Source organism: Ictalurus punctatus, chromosome 25, assembly GCF_001660625.3.
Source record: "Ictalurus punctatus breed USDA103 chromosome 25, Coco_2.0, whole genome shotgun sequence".
In the NCBI taxonomy this organism is placed as follows: Eukaryota; Metazoa; Chordata; class Actinopteri; order Siluriformes; family Ictaluridae; genus Ictalurus; species Ictalurus punctatus.
In genome coordinates this window covers 18,858,804-18,877,875 of record NC_030440.2, presented here as the reverse complement: position 1 = coordinate 18,877,875, position 19,072 = coordinate 18,858,804, and the positions used below count along the sequence as shown (strand labels likewise).

At 40.3% G+C, this 19,072-nt stretch overlaps 2 protein-coding genes across 2 annotated transcripts; one reads left to right on the top strand and one right to left on the bottom strand.

Annotated features, from left to right (window-relative positions):
• Positions 1–973: 973 nt before the first annotated feature.
• Positions 974–2,698, bottom strand: LOC124626047 (uncharacterized). Its single transcript, XM_047151022.2, has 6 exons — positions 2,597–2,698; positions 2,166–2,498; positions 1,916–2,014; positions 1,696–1,794; positions 1,518–1,555; positions 974–1,388 (listed from the first exon to the last, which is right to left on the bottom strand). Exons 1-6 carry the CDS (start codon positions 2,646–2,648, stop codon positions 1,269–1,271), a joined length of 741 nt encoding a protein of 246 aa, XP_047006978.1. The 5' UTR covers positions 2,649–2,698; the 3' UTR covers positions 974–1,268.
• Positions 2,699–7,370: 4,672 nt separating this feature from the next.
• On the top strand, positions 7,371–8,848 carry LOC128629151 (uncharacterized). Its single transcript, XM_053675826.1, has 4 exons — positions 7,371–7,539; positions 7,638–7,979; positions 8,131–8,223; positions 8,405–8,848. Exons 1-4 carry the CDS (start codon positions 7,488–7,490, stop codon positions 8,527–8,529), a joined length of 612 nt encoding a protein of 203 aa, XP_053531801.1. The 5' UTR covers positions 7,371–7,487; the 3' UTR covers positions 8,530–8,848.
• Positions 8,849–19,072: the final 10,224 nt, after the last annotated feature.

Sequence of the window (19,072 nt, the reverse complement as noted above, 5' to 3'; positions counted from 1 at the left end):
CTCCATCACCGTTACAGTCGGAGGAGGTTGTTTCATCTCCTTAGCTTTAACATCAATTAGTAAAAATAAAACTATGATTATCTTACATTACAATCACTGCTGCAACTTTGTTGTTCTCAGTGTCCACTCCCTTCTCTCCAGAAATGTGACCTCCTTCTGGATTTGTCTGGGGGTAACTTCAATCCAGCCTCGGCTATGCGTGACTCCACCATAAATACCGTAAATACCTTAAAAGCTTAACCTCACGCTGGTGTTTGGTTTGAGATGTTTGTCCTCTAGTTTCCATCTCACACCAGAGAACATGTGTGAACATTAATGAAACAACAAAACTGCTTAAGTGTGAAATAGAAACTAGAGCATTTGATTCTGTCTTCATCAGGGCTGTAAGTGATGCTACAACACAACAGTGGACTGAACTGAAAGATGTGTTTATTAATTATAAACTACACAGAAATTTTAATAAATGTGAAAAAAATTAATACAATCTACGCTCATGAACATCACTCACATAAATGTCTGAATATAATCAGGGAGGACTATTAGGTACATCGATAATGGACTTTAACAAAATGATGACACACACAGTGTAATATGGCATTTGTGGAATTTATTAAGGAGGCACAATGTAAATTGTGTAAAAACATTAAGATAAAGAAAACCTCAACACTTCATCAGTCATCAATATACATTTCTAATGAAATTGAATATTTATTGCCTGGAGATTAATTTCAGGTTACACAGTGGAATCTCATCAGTAATGCAGTAAACACTCGTCTTTATACTCAGCCCTCTTAAAGGTCCTCAGTATTTCTGGAAAATTGTTCAGATGTATAAAAGTTTTACATTTACAGATGTACTGAATACTAAATGTTCAGATAATCTACATTAATTACGATATTCACCAGATTTATCCTCTTTATAAAACTCCTATGTTTCAAAGCAAAATAAATTAAAAACAAAAGTTAAAGCAAGATGTGAACCATGAGCCGTTCTTTAATACTTTAACCTTCAGAATCAAACAAAATGTTCTTTTACATTCTAGAAATCATGTGCAAGAGAAAATGCTGAGAAAAAATCCCAAATATAAGACTTTCATTCAAGAAAGAAAAAAACAGCAGGATGTAGGATTTTGATCAGAAATATTTTTTAAAGCTTCATCCATCAAGTGAAGCAAATCAGTAGATGAATAATGTTAGGAGTCACCATGGAAACGGCAAAAAAAACTTACATTTTGGTTGTGTTTCAAGTCTGAAGTCATTTGTCTTTATCTATTTTATTTTAACTTGTGCATAAACGTCTTCATGGCTCTTGTCTCTGGATGTTCTGGAGGATGAAGGTTTCTTAGCAAAACTCACAGCTGCATAGTTCAAGACATCTTCATCATCAGCCTGATAAAGAACAAGAGCCGTTATTGTGTAACTAGCTGTCTATTAGAATTCTCTGTGCATTGTGGATTGTAGGTCAGATGTGGATTTATTTAACAGAATAGAATCACAATTAATAGAAGACTGGATTACCTGATTGGTGGGAGTTTGATGGTTTCTTGATGAAGCACCTGAACAATAATACACATAAGTAAAGTTTAAATGTAGAAAGGATTCACATTATGGTGACAAATTTATACAGTAACTCTATAAATAATAATAATAATAATAATAATAATAATAATAATAATAATAATAAAAGTAAACAAACCTTTTCTCTGATTTTTATATAAAACTCCAAGCAGAAACACGATTACAATAACAGATATTATAATGGAGGTCGTTAAGACAATAATCCAAAAGGTGTCTCCTGAAATGATGAAAATGAACAACTTTTAAATATCGGATGATTTATTAACAGGAAAAGGTTTTAACTACAGAAAATTCTGTTATAGAAAGTGAAAGGAAGTTTATTTGATCAAAACTCTTACCTTCTCCATCACTGCACTTTGAACCCTCATTGGACCGTGTAACAGAATCTGTGTTGATGTTAACCGTTCCAGGTGTAGGACAGTGTTTCATCTCTTCACCTTTACAAATACATTGGAAAAGCAGCAAATAATCAGAAATGATACTAAATATGAATAATGTGAAATATTCAACATTTAATGCATATGTACACATAATTGTGGTTAAAGTGTTGATCTGGAATTAGCAGGTTATCAGAGTAAAACTGTTTACCTTCAAATTGCAGACGTGTTCCAGATGTGAACTTTAGTGCAGTTACCTCCACTTCTCCACAGAAATAGTCTCCTGCATCATCTTCTCTCGTTCCGATAATACTGAGATAAAACTTTTGGTAATTTTCAGTAATACTGAAGCGGCTATCTTTAAATTCATCAACAACTGTGTAACTTTGCCCGTAACGTCTTACAAAATACTGAGGCACTTTTCCAAAACTGTATTTGTACAAAAGTACATTTTTTTCGACCTTGCTCATGCTACACTCCATAGTTACATTTTCTCCACGCTTTACTGTTTTCACATGAAGCTCCTTGATGTCAGAAGTTTTTACTGTAAAAAAGTGTTTAATATTTAATGTTTAATGTCAGTAAATGATTTAAATATGAAATTTGACTATTTTAAATGAAAGTTTTCAAAATGTTACTCACCAGCTGTGCAGAGAGAAAAAAGAGAGTAAAGCGCGACAAAGAGTGTGATCATCGTTCCTGTTTAGACAAAGTGATAGTGAGATAATGAACTTGTGAGTTCAGTAGAAAACCAGGTCCAGACTCACGCCTGATTGGATGTTTTGAAGCTGTGGACTGATTTGATTGGTCCATTAGCTATAATGAGATTTGAAGCTCACAGTTAATTCTTGTCTATTCTGATGCTGTGATGAGTCACATGACTTTACAGATATGATGTACTGGAGCTCTATCAGTCCTGTGTGCTGGAACCTCTCTGAGAGAAGAAGTTTAATGAAGTGCTTTTAGGTCAGCAGATATAACAACCCCAAAGAGGAATAATGTGTAATCCCGCTGTGGGGGAGGGGGACGCAGTACAGTTTCAGTATGGTCCTTTCACAAATCATTTGTCTAAGGTAGAACCTGGAGTGAGCGTATATACAGGGTTTTACGGTAACCATTAGAGACTTGGGGGGGGGGGGGGGGGGGGGGGGGGGATGGGACACTCATCTGTATTATTTAAGATGTAGACACTAGAAAGGTTTTCATGCAAATTAAACACCTCAACATCAAGGCGTGGTCCGGGGGTCACTGTGTGGAGGAGGTGGATTTACATTTACATTTACATTCATTCACTTAGCAGATGCTTTTATACAAAGCGACTTACAAATGAGAAAGATACAAGCAAAGCGATATCAAGCAGAGAACAATACAAGAAGTGCTACCATACGAAATCTATTAACTGAATCCCAGAAGAAGCAAAGTGCAGAGTAGAGGTGTAAGTGCACTTTTTATTTTATTTTATTTTTTTATTATGAGTTGGTTAGGTGTTCATTGAAGAGGTGGGTCTTTAGTTGTTTTTTTGAAGATGGTGAGAGATTATGCGGTCCGGATTGAGATTGGAAGTGCATTCCACCACTGAGGAACAGTTAGTGTGAAGGTTTTGGAAAGGGACCTTGCGCCATGCTGAATTGGAACTGCTAAACGTCGGTTGCTAATCGATCGCAGATTGCGAGAGGGAACGTAGGCCTTCAAGAGAGAGTTGAGGTAGGAGGGTGCTGTTCCTGACAAGGTCTTGTAGGTGAGCATCAAGGCCTTGAACTTGATGCGGGCAGCTACAGGAAGCCAGTGGAGGGACATAAAGAGGGGTGTGACATGGGTTCTCTTGGACTGGTTGAAGACGAGGCATGTTGCAGCATTCTGAATCATCTCAAGGGGTTTGATGGAGCTGGCTGGGAGGCCTGAAAACAGTGAGTTGCAGTAGTCCAGTTTAGAGATAACAAGAGCCTGGACTAGAATCTGTGCAGCCTGTTTGGTGATGTAGGGTCGGATTTTCTTGATGTTGTAAAGGATGAACCTACAGGACCTTGCAATTGCTGAGATATGGTCTGCAAAGGTCAAGCCATCATCAAGAATCACCCCAAGGTTCCTGGCCGTCCTGGTTGGCATGAGTGTGGTTGAGCCGAGCTGTACAGTGAGGTTGTGGTTGATTGAGGGACAGGCTGGGATGACGAGAAGCTCAGATTTGGCCAGGTTAAGTTTAAGAGGTTTTCCTTCATCCAGACCTAGATGTCCGAAAGGCAAGCAGAGATGCGTGCAGAGACAGATGGATCGTCAGGCTGGAAGGACAAATGGAGCTGGGTGTCATCAGCATAGCAATGATATGAGAAGCCATGAGACTCAATCACCTGCGCTAGAGATGTAATGTAGATAGAAAAGAGATTTACTGGATAGCTGAGTGAGGTAGCCAGTGAGGCCAGTACACTTCCAGTTTCAAGTTTGGTGACGATGGGGAAAGGGTTGTTATTGTCAGTGGAGGAGACAGAAGACGTTATTGATAAATAAAACCACACTTTGCTAGGACTGGAGCAACGTTACTGTAATGAGCCTAGAAGCAATCATGAGAGTGGACTCGAGTGTTCAGTCCAAGTGTGAGAACGCTCTTAACACATTTGTAGAAGTGTTACTGGCTGCAGCAGCGCTCTCTCACATCATGCAGTTGTTTCAGTTGAACAGAAATAGCATTGTGGTTTCTGAGTTTCTGAGACTGAGTGTTTTATTCAGCAGCTCACACTGACTTCTTTTGGGTCACTTCAACAATCCAAATGTCTTCATGTTAGAATCTCAGTCTAAAACACAAAAGAGCTGGAGTTCATTCATAAAAATGTCTCTAAAAATATCATGTAGAATGTCGAGAGCACTATTTATTCAAACTGTGCTAGAGACTGTGCTCTATCTGTGTGAGGCCTGTTATCCACCCTAAAGGACATAACAACAGAGACAGAACTGGGATTAATTCAAGTATAATCTCACACCTTTGGGTAGATTTGAATCATGTAATGATTAACCTGTATAAAACATGTCCACAATTATTTATTCAGAACGTTTAGACAAAGTGCTGCTGCAGTCTATGAGTCCGGCAGTTTCAGCACCTTTGATGTGGTAAAAACCTTAATGGCCTCACGCTGGTGTTTGGTTTGAGACGTTTGTCCTCTAGTTTCCATCTCACACCAGAGAGTGTGTGTCAGTGTTAATGGAAACAGCACTGTGGTTTAAAGTGAGAGATATAAACTAAAGAGATTGATTCTTTCTTTATCAGGGCTGTAAGAGATGTTAGACTTTTATAAATACAGTGGTTCTGATCAAGATGGTGGTTCTGTAGCACACAGCAGCTACTTCAGGACCAGAAATATGGTGCATTGTTACGTGTAGTCGAAACCACCACCAAAGAGATCAGGACCAAGTTTTATCAAAAGTTATATTATGTTAAGTGTTTTCTTAGGATACACTGTACACACACACACACACACACACACACACACACACACACACACACAGTAAAGCCTGGTTTAAACTTCTGTGTTAATGTGTATTTGTCTTTGTGTTTGTGAGCATAAACATTACAAAATATGAATATTATATAACAAAAAAGATAAATGAAAGAACAAACAAATAGTAAATAAATAAATAAATACCACCTATAATTTAAATAAAACTAAAAGCCTTAGGAAAGTAACTGTGACAGTGGGGGTGTGGTCGAGCTTCAACTGTGGATGGAGAGGAGGCGGGTCTAACCGGTTTGAGCTTTTTTGAACCCACAGAAAGAGACAAGACACACACACACACACACTCACACACATAAACACTCATAAACACACACACAAACCAATGACAAGAAGTGTGAACTTGAACCTAACAGAGAGAAAGGCGTGAGTTTTCTGTTTGTTGTTTTGAAAGTGCACTGAAAAGCGCGGCCTGAATAATCGTGAACCCGGAGATCAGTTAAGATTCCGGCTGCCTCTCGAGTCTTCCTCCACACCCTCACACACTGGGGCACTTTGTCTAAACGTTCTGAATAAATAATTGTGGACATGTTTTATACAGGTTAATCATTACACGATTCAAATCTACCCAAAGGTGTGAGATTATACTTGAATTAATCCCAGTTCTGTCTCTGTTGTTATGTCCTTTAGGGTGGATAACAGGCCTCACACAGATAGAGCACAGTCTCTAGCACAGTTTGAATAAATAGTGCTCTCGACATTCTACATGATATTTTTAGAGACATTTTTATGAATGAACTCCAGCTCTTTTGTGTTTTAGACTGAGATTCTAACATGAAGACATTTGGACTGTTGAAGTGACCCAAAAGAAGTCAGTGTGAGCTGCTGATTAAAACACTCAGTCTCAGAAACTCAGAAACCACAATGCTATTTCTGTTCAACTGAAACAACTGCATGATGTGAGAGAGCGCTGCTGCAGCCAGTAACACTTCTACAAATGTGTTAAGAGCGTTCTCACACTTGGACTGAACACTCGAGTCCACTCTCATGACTGCTTCTAGGCTTGTTTGTGGGCGGGGCTTATAATCACAGGTTTGCTGTCACACAGAGGAATTAATTTTGAGCCATGGATCACTTCTGCAATTCCATACCTCACTTATGCGTATGCAGCTCTGCTGGAGGTTCATCCTTTCATTGTTTTTATTAGTTTCATTTGGTTCCAGCACTCAAGCAGCATGTCATCATGGAGGAAAACCTGCAAACGAGGAGCTGTTCTGGTGTAAGAAGATTTTATCCACGGAGGCCGACATGAGACGTGTGTATTTTTCAATGTTCTCAGTACAAACACTCGCAGCACAAGGGTGAGCTCATTACAGTAACGTTGCTCCAGTCCTAGCAAAGTGTGGTTTTATTTATCAATAAGGCCTTCTGTCTCCTCCACTGACAAAAACAACCCTTTCCCCAACGTCACCAAACTTGAAACTGGAAGTGTACTGGTCTCACTGGCTACCTCACTCAGCTATCCAGTAAGTTCACCTCCTCCACACAGTGACCCCCGGACCACGCCGTGATGTTGAGGTGTTTAATTTGCATGAAAACTTTTCTAGTGTCTACATCTTAAATAATACAGATGAGCCCCCCCCCCCCCCCCCCCCCCCAAGTGTCTGATGATTACCGAAAAAAACCCCATATATACGCTCACTCCAGGTTCTACCTTAGACAAATGATTTGTGAAAGGACCATACTGAAACTGTACTGCGTCCCCCTCCCCCACAGCGGGATTACACATTATTCCTCTTTGGGGTTGTTAGATCTGCTGACCTAAAAGCACTTCATTAAACTTCTTCTCTCAGAGAGGTTCCAGCACACAGGACTGATAGAGCTCCAGTACATCATATCTGTAAAGTCATGTGACTCATCACAGCATCAGAATAGACAAGAATTCACTGTGAGCTTCACATCTCATTACAGGTAATGGACCAATCAAATCAGTCCACAGCTTCAAAACATCCAATCAGGCGTGAGTCTGGACCTGCTTTTCTACTGAACTCACAAGTTCATTACCTCACTATCACTTTGTCTAAACAGGAACGATGATCACACTCTTTGTCGCGCTTTACTCTCTTTTTTCTCTCTGCACAGCTGGTGAGTAACATTTTGAAAACTTTCATTTAAAATAGTCAAATTTCATATTTAAATCATTTACTGACATTAAACATTAAATATTAAACACTTTTTTACAGTAAAAACTTCTGACATCAAGGAGCTTCATGTGAAAACAGTAAAGCGTGGAGAAAATGTAACTATGGAGTGTAGCATGAGCAAGGTCACAAACAAAAATAATTTAGCTTGGTACAGACAGAGTTTTGGAAAATTGCCTCAGCATTTTGTAAGATATTACGGGACTAATAGCTCCACATTTGTTGATGGATTTAAAGATAGCCGCTTCAGAATGACTGTAAATGACCAGAAGTTTGATCTCAACATTATCGGAACGAGAGAAGATGATGGAGGAGACTATTTCTGTGGAGAAGTGGAGGTAACTGCACTAAAGTTCACATCTGGAACACGTCTGCAATTTGAAGGTAAACAGTTTTACTCTGATAACCTGCTAATTCCAGATCAACACTTTAACCAGAATTATGTGTACATATGCATTAAATGTTGAATATTTCACATTATTCATATTTAGTATAATTTCTGATTATTTGCTGCTTTTCCAATGTATTTGTAAAGGTGAAGAGATGAAACACTGTCCTACACCTGGAACGGTTAACATCAACACAGATTCTGTTACAGGGCAGGATTCAAATTCCAGCCATGGAGAAGGTAAGAGTTTTGATCAAATAAACTTCCTTTCACTTTCTATAACAGAATTTTCTGTAGTTAAAACCTTTTCCTGTTAATAAATCATCCAATATTTGAAGTTTTTTTCAGAGTTACTCCATTATATATTTCAGCTCCTGATATTTATTCTTTTTTTTTACAATAATTTTATTTTTCCATACAGGTTCCAGTTGTCCTGATCAGATGCATGTGCTGGTCTGGCTCTCCATTTTTAGAGTTGGAGTTCTTGCCTTCATGCTTCTTATCTTTCCAATAATCCTGATTGTTTTCAAATTAAGATCAAATTAGAAATTCAGATACAAATGGAAGAAATACTAATTTAAGGAGAAAACAGTGTGTTAGATTTAACTAGAGCTAATTGCTTATATTGTCCGTATATTGGAATGATTTTGGTCACATTAGACATATCACACACAACTATAATGTAAAATAAAAATTTTATGCACACTAGATAGTTGAAGTTATTCACAATAAACTTTGATGTTGTCTTGAGAAAGCCGTCTGAAGGTTTTAAAGTTGTATAAGCTTTTAATTGAATAATTTGGAAAGAGAAAGAAATACCTTGCTAGCATGAACTAGCATGTATTGCTAGCATGTTTTCGCATGTTGCCAGCATGAATTAGCATGTTTCTACACAGAATATATAACACAAAATACCATGTATTGCTAGCATGTTTTAGCACACTGCTAGCATTAATTATCACTTTGCTATCATGGGTTAGCATGTTGCTAGCATATTTTAGCATGCTGCTAGAATGAATTAACTTGTTGCTAGCATTAATTAGCACATTGCTCGCATTAATTAGCATGTTATCATGGATTAGCATGTTGCTAGGATGGACGTGCATGTTGCTAGTATGAATTAGCACATTGCTAGCATGAATGATCATGTTGTTAGCATGAATTAGCATGTTGCTAGCAAGTTTTAGCACAAAACAATAAATCTTATCAAAATCTACCATTAAATAATCTTTCCAAATTAATAACATGTTTAATAAGGTTAATCATTACATGATTCAAATCTACACAAAGGTGTGAGATTATACTTTAATTACTCCCAGTTCTTTAGTTAATTGCACAAACTCGTCCAATGTTACAAACTGTAGTGTGTCCAGCCCTGTCACATCCAAAACTCGTTGGAGGAGGATGTGGGGGAGGGGGACGCAGTACAGTTTCAGTACGGTCCTTTCACAAATCATGACTAAGTTAGAAACTGGAGTGAGTGTAAATATACGGGTTCTGAAAGGAAATTTTTCATATATTTCTGAACTTTCAAATTCACGCATTTACACTCGAGCCGTTACTTTTTTTTGTATAAATGGCTTATATTCCTCATAAGCATGCATTAAAACCTCTAACTCTGCTTCGCTGCAGTATGCAGCTCGCTTTTTTTCCGCCCTGGGTTTCCATGGTGACTCCTGAAATTGGCGATCCGTTGATAATGTCTTTATGTCCTCGCCGTGCACGCGCATCAGCTCTGAGTTACCAATTAGAGGCTGATTGAACTAACTCCTAAACCGGTGTTCTGGAACCGACATACTCCGAGTAAGCAAGGTTTGGGTTAATCAACCGAGAGTTCAGGGTTTATGTGACGGTAAATTAACCCTGCTTTCTGGAATACACCCCTGGAAGATGATAGCAGTGGCAGTCAGTGAAGCAGGCGGTGGATTAGGAAATCAGACAGTCGCTGGAGTGAAGACAAATTGGAAAGACCTTCAAAACAAAACGAAACGAAATCTTTCAATAAGTTCTCCATCTCCATGTATATCCAGACAGTTGGTGTGGTCTCTCATAATTCTTTCATGCCTGAAAAGCTGCTGATTGTGTAGCCTGTATGCTAGATTCTATCATTTTTAATTTCACCTTGGAAACTAGTCAAAAAAACTGTGGAGTGTATCCGTACCGAACTTGTCTCCCATTTCCAAAATGGCTTCTCTGTGCTTATGTCCTGGGGCGGTGGAGCATAAAATCCCCTCCAGAGGATCCCCTCCAGTCCTCCTGGTTCTCTACGTGTCCCAGCTGTAGCAGAAAGTGTCACGCCAGTCCATATGATACTGAATAACACAATACACACAGTACAGACAGAAGGAGACGCTGATACACACCCATTTCTCCTCTGAAGGATGTAGCCCTTGAAGAGGAGCGGGGAGATTTCATCCATCATTACTCTCTGTAAAAGAAAAACCTCTTTAACTGCACGTCTCACTGAACACATATTTATTCATTCATGGACTTTTATAATTTTTATAAAAAAATATTGCCTTTTTGGTAAAAATGGTACACTGCTGTCAGCATTAACATTTCTGAAGTATCTGATTACAGTCGGCTTTTAGAGTTTGGAGAATAGAATTATATTTAAAGTTGACTCGATTTCAGCTACTTCTGCATTTAGCTACATTTAACTACATCAGCATACGTGTCTTATATATGCTAGTGATTTAGTTCTGAGGGAATTTTGGCTGTTCCTATTATTTTGGCCAATGTGACTTTATTAGTCAACACAGCAGAGCAGCGTGTTCAGCAAAGTAAGATTTAGTCGCTAGCAGAATGGAGCAGGAAGAAGTCGAGCACTATTGTAATCAGATACTCGAGTATTTAATCGAGAAGGCGGTTTGTTTTTTACAGTGTAATGAACTCCAACACTTTTCCATTACAGAAGCGTTCCATAATCGAACAGAAGAAATAGGATTTCTGTATCTGGGGTTTATCCAGGTGCAGCAAACACTGCTGACATCTGCCCTGGATAAATCTCATCAGCTCATCCTTCTGCATCTCAGCACTGTAACAGATGTTTTAACAGCTGGCTTATAGAGATTACTGCACACACACACACACACACACACACACACACACACACACACACACACTTTAACCACCTGGTGATGTGCTTCAGAACATCTGTGCAATTATATGTCTGTACTAAAGAGTTTACGCTTTTGAGAAAATAAGAAGTTCTGTAAACCAATGACTTTGCTAAGGCTCTTCAGATTTATTTAAATTATAGGAGGTGTTTATTATTTGTTTTTTCTTTTTTATTGCTTTTATGTTGATATGTTGTGTTAATGATATTGCATCCATGTATTGAATGTTTACGTTTAAATATAAACAGGACTGCACTAGAATGTCGCTGCGTGCTACATTTACCCATAATCCCCCTCTCTGTATCATGACACAAAGACACAAAAACACATTAATGCAGAAGTTTAAACCAGGCTTTACTGTGTGTGTGCGTGTGTGTGTGTGTGTGTGTGTGTGTGTGTGTGTGTGTGTGTGTGTGTGTGTGTGTGTGTAAGTGTGAACACTTAAGGGATGTGCTGCTACATCTATGAAGAGCCATCGTCAAACCACAATGCTATTTCTGTTAAACTGAATCATGTGATGTGACAGAGCGCTGCTGCAGCCAGTAACACTTCTTCACATGCATTAAGAGCGTTTGGATCGAATACTTGAATCCACATTCAGAAATGATTCTGGGCTCGTTTAAGGGCGGGGATGAACATCACAGGTTTGCCTTCACATTGAAGAATTCCTTCTGAACCGTGGATCGATTGTGCAGTTCCATACGTCACTTTTGTACACACAGGTTTGCAAAATGGTAGCCATTAGGTTCATCCTTTTCTTCTCAGGTGATAAAGAACAGCAGTTTTTGGAAGCACGGCATGTCATCATGCAGGAAAACCTGCAAAAGAGAAGTCATTCTGATGTAAGAAGATTTTTAGCCATGGAGGCTGATGCTAAGCCAAACTGCTCCAGTGCTGTGAAAGTACACCTCTCCCTTCCCACCTTACACTCTGTAACAGTGCACTACATAAAGTTTATCCCAATATGCAGGCAGTACATACTCTCTGTAGTGCTTCTGGCTGCTGAGCGCACTGCTCACTCCAATGCGAGAGGAAGTCTCTGACAGATCCCCCTCCCCTAGATCCCCCATTTATTCATTGAGCAGATGCTTTTATCCAAAGCGACTTACAAATGAGGAAATGAGAAGCACCTTTCCAAAAGTCCCCCTTATGGTGGTCCTGGCAGGCATTGTCTATAATGTGGTCTTTTTTCCAGAGGAGCTGAGGAGCAGACATTGTGCATACAGGTGGAAAGCAGGTGGTGGATCAGCAGCAGACTTGCTGGGGTCAGATGGCTGGGGTAGGACATGAATGCTGGGGTTCTTCGGTAGAAGCCCAGATTCGGAGGCTGTGTCACCAGCCTCCGGCATGAGAAAAGCTTAGGAGACTGTCCCATCGGCCTCTGCCAGGAATATGATGTGTAAGTGTGTCCCGTCGGCCTCTGGCGTGAACATGACTTGGTAGACTGCCTCATCGGCCTCAGGCGTGAGCATGGCTTTGGCGGTTTCTTCGTCTGCGCTAGACTGGCACAAGACATGTGAGGCTGTCTCATCGGCTTCTGTCGTGAGCAGAACTTGGTGGCTGTGCCATCGACCTCTAACAGGAAGTGAACTTGGGAGGCCATGCTGTTGAGCTCAGACAGGAACATGGTGTTGGAGGTTACCTCGTAGTCCTCTAGCAAGACCATGCTTGGAGAGACCATCTCATTGGTCTCAGGCTGGACCTCTGGAGATGAGGTAGCCAAGCTGACTTCTAGCTGGAACTCTGCAGGGACAACCACCTCCTGTTTCTCAAGCTTGAACTCTGGAGATCAGGTCGCCACATTGACGTCCATCTGATGCTCTGCGGGGGAGACCACATCGTGGGTCTCAGCTGGTGGTCTGGAGGTGAGGTAGCCACATCGACCTCGGGCTGGAGCTGGGCTCTGTAGGCCGCCCTGTCAGCCTCGGGCTGGAGCTGGGCTGTGCCGGCTGTCCTGTCACTGAAGCTGGGCTGTGGAGGCCTACCTGTCAGCCTCTTCATATTACCTGCTGAAGGCAGAACAGGTTTGTCCGACAGGCTGGTCCTACTCAAAAAATGTTAAGTCGGGGTTGAATTCAGGTCTCCCGAACACCTTTATTAATAGTCCAACCAACTGTGATACATTACTTAGTCCACTGGATCTAGTGGCACTCAGGAACTCATCCCACTAGCGAGATGGGCCAGTGTATTCCACTTTATTACACGTAACTTTATTTATGAAATTTAACGTTTGGATTTCTTTGTGTGTGGATTTTGTGATTTAATACCAACGTCTGGTGAAAAATTTATGTGAATAGCATCATTGGAAATATATTTACTGAAAGAAATGTTGACGTGTTCAATACTTATTTCCTCCACTGTTTAAAAAATACTTGTAGTTCAACTATTTCACTTTCCCGTGATGTCAGTGTCATAACAGGGTTTATCAGCGAAGGTGAAAATCTCCTTCTACGACATCACATCACTGAATCTGGATTTAAACTCCCTCCTCAGTTCTTTAAACACTTCAACAAGTTCAGTGCAGCTGAAAGTGCTGATGTAGTGCTGCGTCATTTCCCATCACGACTATTTGTAGACTACATACAGCCTTTTTTACTGAGACTTTACATTTTATTATCAGTCCAGAGCTTCAAAACATCCAATCATCCAACCCCCAGCCCTGGAGATGTGAGGCAAACGTGCTAACCACTAAGCCGGTCATGATCATCACTCACATAAATGTCTGAATATAATCAGGGAGGACTATTAGGTACATCGATAATGGACTTCAACAAAATGATGACACACACAGTGTAATATGGCATTTGTGGAATTTATTAAGGAGGCACAATGTAAATTGTGTAAAAACATTAAGATAAAGAAAACCTCGACACTTCATCAGTCATCAATATACATTTCTAATGAAACTGAATATTTATTGCCTGGAGATTAATTTCAGATTAAACAGTGGAATCTCATCAGTAATGCAGTAAACACTCGTCTTTATACTCAGCCCTCTTAAAGGTCCTCAGTATTTCTGGAAAATTGTTCAGATGTATAAAAGTTTTACATTTACAGATGTACTGACTACTAAATGTTCAGATAATCTACATTAATTACGATATTCACCAGATTTATCCTCTTTATAAAACTCCTATGTTTCAAAGCAAAATAAATGAAAAACAAAAGTTAAAGCAAGATGTGAACCATGAGCCGTTCTTTAATACTTTAACCTTCAGAATCAAACAAAATGTTCTTTTACATTCTAGAAATCATGTGCAAGAGAAAATGCTGAGAAAAAATCCCAAATATAAGACTTTCATTCAAGAAAGAAAAAAAACAGCAGGATGTAGGATTTTGATCAGAAATATTTTTTAAAGCTTCATCCATCAAGTGAAGCAAATCAGTAGATGAATGATGTTAAGAGTCACCATGGAAACGGCAATAACACTTACATTTTGGTTGTGTTTCAAGTCTGAAGTCATTTGTCTTTATCTATTTTATTTTAACTTGTGCATAAACGTCTTCATGGCTCTTGTCTCTGGATGTTCTGGAGGATGAAGATTTCTTAGCAAAACTCACAGCTGCATAGTTCAAGACATCTTCATCATCAGCCTGATAAAGAACAAGAGCCGTTATTGTGTGAATAGCTGTCTATTAGAATTCTCTGTGCATTGTGGATTGTAGGTCAGATGTGGATTTATTTAACAGAATAGAATCACAATTAATAGAAGACTGGATTACCTGATTGGTGGGAGTTTGATGGTTTCTCGATGAAGCACCTGAACAATAATACACATAAGTAAAGTTTAAATGTAGAAAGGATTCACATTTTGGTGAGAAATTTATGCAGTAACTCTATAAATAATAATAATAATAATAATAATAATAATAATAATAATAATAATAATAATAATAATAATAAAAGCAAACAAACCTTTTCTCTGATTTTTATATAAAACTCCAAGCAGAAACACGATTACAATCAGAGATATTATAACGGAGGTCGTTAAGACAATAATCCAAAAGTTGTCTCCTGAAAATGATGAAAATGAACAACTTGTATAAATATTGGATGATTTATTAACAGGAAAAGGTTTTAACTACAGAAAATTCTGTTATAGAAAGTGAAAGGAAGTTTATTTGATCAAAACTCTTACCTTCTCCATGGCTGCAGTTTGAATCCTGGCATGTAACAGAATCTGTGTTGTTGTTAACCGTTCCAGGTGTAGGACAGTGTTTCATCTCTTCACCTTTACAAATACATTGGAAAGGCAGCAAATAAACAGAAATGATACTAAATATGAATAATGTGAAATATTCAACATTTAATGCATATGTACACATAATTGTGGTTAAAGTGTTGATCTGGAATTAGCAGGTTATCAGAGTAAAACTGTTTACCTTCAAATTGCAGACGTGTTCCAGATGTGAACTTTAGTGCAGTTACCTCCACTTCTCCACAGAAATATTCTCCTGCATCATCTTCTCTCGTTCCGATAATGTTGAGATCAAACTTCTGGTCATTTACAGTCATTCTGAAGCGGCTATCTTTAAATCCATCAACAAATGTGGAGCTATTAGTCCCGTAATATCTTACAAAATGCTGAGGCAATTTTCCAAAACTCTGTCTGTACCAAGCTAAATTATTTTTGTTTGTGACCTTGCTCATGCTACACTCCATAGTTACATTTTCTCCACGCTTTACTGTTTTCACATGAAGCTCCTTGATGTCAGAAGTTGTTACTGTAAAAAAGTGTTTAATATTTAATGTTTAATGTCAGTAAATGATATAAATATGAAATTTGATTATTTTAAATGAAAGTTTTCAAAATGTTACTCACCAGCTGTGCAGAGAGAAAAAAGAGAGTAAAGCGCGACAAAGAGTGTGATCATCGTTCCTGTTTAGACAAAGTGATAGTGAGGTAATGAACTTGTGAGTTCAGTAGAAAAGCAGGTCCAGACTCACGCCTGATTGGATGTTTTGAAGCTGTGGACTGATTTGATTGGTCCATTACCTGTAATGAGATGTGAAGCTCACAGTGAATTCTTGTCTATTCTGATGCTGTGATGAGTCACATGACTTTACAGATATGATGTACTGGAGCTCTATCAGTCCTGTGTGCTGGAACCTCTCTGATAGAAGAAGTTTAATGAAGTGCTTTTAGGTCAGCAGATCTAACAACCCCAAAGAGGAATAATGTGTAATCCCGCTGTGGGGGAGGGGGACGCAGTACAGTTTCAGTATGGTCCTTTCACAAATCATTTGTCTAAGGTAGAACCTGGAGTGAGCGTATATATGGTTTTTTTTTCGGTAATCATCAGACACTTGAGGGAAAAGCACATCTGTATTATTTAAGATGTAGACACTAGAAAAGTTTTCATGCAAATGAAATACTCAGCATCACGGCGTGGTCCGGGGGTCACTGTGTGGAGGAGGTGAACTTACTGGATAGCTGAGTGAGGTAGCCAGTGAGGCCAGTACACTTCCAGTTTCAAGTTTGGTGATGTTGTGGAAAGGGTTGTTATTGTCAGTGGAGGCGACAGAAGGCCTTATTGATAAATAAAACCACACATTGCTAGGACTGGAGCAACGTTACTGTAATGAGCTCACCCTTGTGCTGCGAGTGTTTGTACTGAGAACATTGAAAAATACACACGTCTCATGTAGGCCTCCGTGGATAAAATGTTCTTACACCAGAACAGCTCCTCGTTTGCAGGTTTTCCTCCATGATGACATGCTGCTTGAGTGCTGGAACCAAATGAAACTAATAAAAACAATAAAAGGATGAACCTCCAGCAGAGCTGCATACGCATAAGTGAGGTATGGAATTGCAGAAGTGATCCATGGCTCAGAATTAATTCCTCTGTGTGACAGCAAACCTGTGATTATAAGCCCCACCCACAAACAAGCCTAGAAGCAGTCATGAGAGTGGACTCGAGTGTTCAGTCCAAGTGTGAGAACGCTCTTAACACATTTGTAGAAGTGTTACTGGCTGCAGCAGCGCTCTCTCACATCATGCAGTTGTTTCAGTTGAACAGAAATAGCATTGTGGTTTCTGAGTTTCTGAGACTGAGTGTTTTAATCAGCAGCTCACACTGACTTCTTTTGGGTCACTTCAACAGTCCAAATGTCTTCATGTTAGAATCTCAGGCTAAAACACAAAAGAGCTGGAGTTCATTCATAAAAATGTCTCTAAAAATATCATGTAGAATGTCGAGAGCACTATTTATTCAAACTGTGCTAGAGACTGTGCTCTATCTGTGTGAGGCCTGTTATCCACCCTAAAGGACATAACAACAGAGACAGAACTGGGATTAATTCAAGTATAATCTCACACCTTTGGGTAGATTTGAATCGTGTAATGATTAACCTGTATAAAACATGTCCACAATTATTCATGCAAAACGTTTAGACAAAGTGCTGCTGCAGTCTATGAGTCCGGCAGTTTCAGCACCTTTGATGTGGTAAAAACCTTAATGGCCTCAAGCTGGTGTTTGGTTTGAGACGTTTGTCCTCTAGTTTCCATCTCACACCAGAGAGTGTGTGTCAGTGTTAATGGAAACAGCACTGTGGTTTAAAGTGAGAGATATAAACTAAAGAGTTCGATTCTTTCTTTATCAGGGCTGTAAGAGATGTTAGACTTTTATAAATCCAGTGATTTGAACATTTCTGGTTAAAGGTTAAGTTACTGAAATGTGTTTAAGTTTAATGCTTTGGACTTGAATTTCAGTGTCACGTTACGAAGTTGGATATGGATGGATATGGAAACGTGGATTTTCAAACATTTAATAGCCAATAAACAAAATAAAAAAACTCTACAACAAACATATGAAACACTGTGGCAAAAACTAAACACGGCAGCACAGACAAAAGCATAGTACGACAACGTGAGACAAGGAAGCAGTGCATACTGTGACTACATATAAGCGTGCTCATTAACCAGGAAGTGCATATAGGTGCAGGTGGTCATGTCACTCATGAGTGTGGTGCAGTGGCTGCTTGGAGTGCCTTCCCTGATACATGACCGAACCCTCAGGTCGCTTCTCCTAGAGCCCCAAAATACACTCCCTCCCTCTGGCGGTCCTGGCCCCCTCTGAATAATGTCCCCCGCTGGACCAGAAGACTGAGAGGTGTCCAAAGTGGAGCAAGAAAGCAAAGTGACATCCTCAGTGGAATAGTTAAGCAAAGCGACGTCCTCAGCTGGGCAGGAAGGCAGAGCTCGGTTGTCTGTGTCAGCAGACCTGGGCATGATATCCCCGGCCCGGCTTGAATGCAGAGCGATGGCCACTGCACAGTCAGCGGGAGGAACAAGGCTCAAGGTGCAGCCTGAGGGGGAAGCGATGTTCCCCATGATGCTAAAAGGGAGAGTGCCGCTCTCCGCGTGGTCCGCAGGGGGTGCAAAGTTCTCCGCAAGGCCAGAGGGAAGCACCAAGATTTCCGCGAGGCCAGAGAGGGGAGCGAGCTTCTCCACGAGGCCAGAGAGGGGAGCGAGCTTCTCTGTGAGGCCAAAGGGAAGAACGATGCTCTCTGCGAAGCACGACAGGGAAACGATGCACTCTGTGGAGCAGGAAGACGGAGTGACATATGGAGTGCAGCAAAGAGGAGCGATGTCTTAAGCGGAATATGGAGGCGGAGCGACGTCCTCAGCCGAGCAGGAAGGCGGAGCGACGTCCTCAGCCGAGCAGGAAGGCGGAGCGACCTCCTCAGCCGAGCAGGAAGGCGGAGCGACCTCCTCAGCCGAGCAGGAAGGCGGAGCGACCTCCTCAGCCGAGCAGGAAGGCGGAGCGACCTCCTCAGCCGAGCAGGAAGGCGGAGCGACGTCCTCAGCCGAGCAGGATGGCGGAGTGGCTTCCTCAGCTGAGCAGTATAGCAGAGCAACACCTTCAGTGGAGCAGAAAAGCATGGCGAGGTCCTCAGCGGAGCAGGAAAGCACTTCAGCATTCAGCACGGTGCAGGCAAACAGAGCGGCGCACTTGGGCATGTCGGG